The 3,977-nt window shown below is 41.9% G+C and overlaps 1 protein-coding gene across 1 annotated transcript; it reads right to left on the bottom strand.

Moving 5' to 3' along the window:
• Positions 1–1,308: 1,308 nt before the first annotated feature.
• Positions 1,309–2,391, bottom strand: LOC147883468 (hydrophobic protein RCI2B-like). The gene is made up of 2 exons (XM_087399387.1): positions 2,178–2,391; positions 1,309–1,514 (listed from the first exon to the last, which is right to left on the bottom strand). Exons 1-2 carry the CDS (start codon positions 2,256–2,258, stop codon positions 1,431–1,433), a joined length of 165 nt encoding a protein of 54 aa, XP_087255513.1. The 5' UTR covers positions 2,259–2,391; the 3' UTR covers positions 1,309–1,430.
• Between the last annotated feature and the right edge of the window lie 1,586 nt (positions 2,392–3,977).

Raw genomic sequence — 3,977 nt, 5'->3', positions numbered from 1 at the left:
TCTTTTTTCACAAAACATAGCCTTAAAACTTTGTAATTTAAAGGAAATACTTCAAAACGTGATTCATAAAAGCTTGGATTATAATTCTATCTTCATATAATTGCTATAGAAATAGACTATTAACAATGTAATATTGAGAAGTGTAATTGAGATGCCTTATTGCCCACTAAAATTGGGTATTTTATGCCATACCAAAATTATGTCTAAGGTGCTAAGATTAAAGTACAAATTTATATATGGCCAAAGATTGATTCTCTTTGTTGTGTTGCTTAATATTCTAGTAACTTTGACCTATATACTTATATTCCATAGTTGTATGTAAATTCCCCTAAGTGGCCTTTGCCACCTCAGCAATGTTTCCATGAAGACATTGAGAGTTTTCACACAATATTGGTTTCCATGTATTTAAATTATTATTAATAGCTCCTAGTATAATTGAGATGATATTGTGATAATGGGAAACTTATATTTTTCCTTTATAAAGACACATCACCATAAATTTGGCATTGCTGGTGTGCTTTTGTAATCTTGATTGAAGGCAATTAAGACCACATAGTTTCCTTTCTAGGGACACCATCACTAGTGACTATACTTTGGCATTCCTTTGTGTGCTTTTATAGTTTTAATTAGAATATATGTCTATTTTAAACATTACTAATTAAACATTTAATTAGTAATGTGGCAAAATGATTCACGTCCGTTTTAAACATTGGAGCCACTTCCTAGAGTATACATCCACTTTTGTGTTACTTCATGATTTTAATTTTTTAAAGAAAGACAATGAATGTGAACTATACGTAACATTCCTTGGTGCACTTTAGCAAGAAAGAATCCAAACGTACAAAAAAAAGAGAATTATAAATTTTTGGACTGCTCTCAATGGGTAGGCCTTATTGGAGTGCCCTCAATGGTTAGGCCTTAGTAATCGTTTGTGCTCCAAAGAGAAAAATCAACTATTTAGTTATTTTTATATTCACCTTTTTTTGGCATCCATTGGAGGATGTGAGAATCCCATGAAATTCTCCACCTTTTTCTCTCTCTCTCCCTCTCCTCTTCTTATTCATCCCTTCAATCCTTCACTTTTTTCTCCCCCCCCCCTCTCTCTCTCTCTCTCTCCTTCTTCTTCTCCCTCTCTCTCTCTCTCTCTCTCCCTCTCTCAGCTTGCAATTCGCCCCCTTTTCTGCTCAACATCTAGGGCAAGCCACATGAATGAAATTCATCTTGTTTACATTGAAACCAAGGAAATGAGAAAGAGAACCATCGTGTGGAAGTAGTGTAGAAAAATTTGCTGGAGGTTTGACTCAGAGGTAATGAAAAATCTTGAAACTTTAAATTGAAATACAAAGAGACTATGAGGTACAATAATGATCAAATAAAGTAATTGTCACGGTAAAGGAAGCCCGCTCACGACGTCCTGTGGGCACTGTATACTATTTCAAGAGAATATATAGAGCATACAAAATCCCAGGAATGTATCCAAAGAACGTGAGAAGTAGACATATCCAAAACTCCACCTGCAGAACAAAGAAATAAAACAAAAATCTGTCAAAACTTGGGAAGCAGGAAAAGCCCTGCGATCCAACATGACAAAATTAAGCCATTTAACGTCTACTCGGGCATTCAGATCTAACGTGAAAGCAGATATGAGAAGACAAACATGCAAGACGATATTTAAAAACTACACGGAACTTTGAGCCCTTCCTCTAAATTGATCTGGTTCACCCGAACAATTACAGGGCTAGAAACAACCTGATGTCACAATACCTACTCTTGTGTGGTCGCTTTCTAGGAACCTTTGTTTCCACCGTAATGCAAACATACAATTTTAATCAGGAAGCAGAAAATTCTCTCGAAGGGAGAAAGTACTTTTCGAATACTATGGCCGCCCACACCTTTACCATTTCCACTACCATGATATCATCGTTTGTGCTAAGCTGGTGCCGCGCAGCTCTCTCCTAGGGAGGCATGCTCAACTGATCTTCCACGGGGTTGTATTGAATACTTACGATCGTCGAGAATGCTCAATCGACGTCCACGGAAAGGCCTGGAGAAGATCTTACAGCTTGATCTGGAGAGATGGCCTCGATCCGAGATCTTAACAGCTTGACCCGGAGAGATGGACTTGATCCCACTAACCCACAACGTAAATACAGAGCTGAGAGGGGAAGGGTTCTTACACGGCATTCATATCTGAGGAAGACGCCCAATGGAGGCAGTAAGATCGCTAGCAATACCTCACAAAAGGTGGCGGCCGCCATGGCAATGGCTGGAAGTGGAGATAACTCTCAGCGGATATGGAAGAAGAAGGAGGCGAAGGAAGTGGGCAAAAAGTCTTGTATCTTGAAACGTACGAGTAAGCAAGCGGGTGTAGTCTACTCACGTGCAATTCCTTGACGAGCGGCAAGTAGCAGAATTCAATCCCAAAAAGGAAAATGGAATAGAGGGGGAGAACAAAAAGACTTTGCTGCGAGATATTTCTAAGAGATGATAGCTTCCACTTGTTGAAAAAAGCTGGGCTACTGTGGGGAAACCACCTCCACACAAAGGGTACACGTGGTGGCATGCCAAGTGGAGGCAAACCGTGAAGTGGTTTGGAAGGGTTTCAGTTAGTGGGGCTCACAAGTGAAAGCTGTAATTCTGGAGTTTTGCCATGTAGCATGCAATCGAGAGGTGGTAGTGATGGGTGGGGCCACGAACAACAGGTAGGGGCTTGGTCGAGGAAGGGGACATGGAGACAAAAGTTGGATACAATTCATTATAGCACAGGGGAGACAAGAAATGGATAATAGATACTAAATGCAAAGCTATAAAGTTGTCTGTTGGTAGAAGAGAGTGCTCAATGGTGGACACCTTGCATCGAGAGGCAAAGAGGATTCATAATAAGAGTGATGGTAAATGATAGAGAGGTAGAAAAAGTATGATAGAGAAAAAGCTACAAGGTGGGTGGAGAATCTTGTTCCATTACTCAACCTATGTGAGGTGTCCCAATCCACAATTTGGCTTATAAGGAAATATCTATGCAAGCACAGGTTGCATGAGAAAGGACCCTTGTAGGTGGAGCTTGATGCAAGCTTAGGAATTTTTACTACATAGGTGGAATCTTTTGGTACATACATATGGCATTTTCCCTCCAAGAAAAATCATTTGGGTACTCTCTCTCTCTCTCTATATATATATGTGTGTGTGTGTGTGTGTGAAACACACATGCACACATGCACACACACACACATGCACACTCGTGCACACATATGCACGTACATCCGTTTTTTACTTTATAGCTACTTGCATCCAAATGCTCCCTCATCTCGTGACAAGGGCATGCTCGATGGTAATCTTGTTCTTTTCTTTTCTTCAGTTCATCATGTGGCTAGGAAGCTCTTCAGCCTCACCTGATCTTCGAGATGCCATCTTTTGAGAGTTATATAACATTTTGGGGCACCCTCCCACTCCTGCAGAGTTATACACATACATGACGGGTACTACAAACACCCCCCAGGAGTCGGCAGTACAGACTCCAAACCACCCCAATCCCACACCCGCTGAGATTACCCTAGTAGAGTCTAGATAGCCCAGCTGGCTACAGAGTCAAGCCCCTTCTCCCCCCCTATGGTCAAGAGGTCCTTCTACCTCGCAGAGCCGCCGACGTACTACCCTGCCATCAAGAGTCGCTTCTCCCAGCTACAAGTGGCTAGCATACTCCCGTGCAATCGAGAGTCGCTTCTCCAGCTATACGAGTGGCCAGCACACTAGCTTGACATGACAGGGTAGTATGCGTAGTAGTAGGGAGAGCGGTGGGGGATGCATGGCAGCTTGCTTTGGGGGGGGTAGTGGTGGGGATGGGGATGATTTAGATGATGCCGACATGCCAGAGGGTAATGGTACGATTTACTATGACATCACTCAGATAGGAGGCATCTTGATGGATGCACAGGGGAAGGATATCATGGTGGCCTTCATGCGCTCTATAATTGCTAACA

The sequence above is a fragment of the Dipteris shenzhenensis genome, chromosome 28 (assembly GCF_047967505.1).
Source record: "Dipteris shenzhenensis isolate YYH24624 ecotype China chromosome 28, Dip_SZ_1.0, whole genome shotgun sequence".
NCBI lineage: Eukaryota > Viridiplantae > Streptophyta > Polypodiopsida > Gleicheniales > Dipteridaceae > Dipteris > Dipteris shenzhenensis.
Note: the sequence above shows the minus strand (reverse complement) of the source record. Positions and strands in the feature narration are given on the sequence as shown.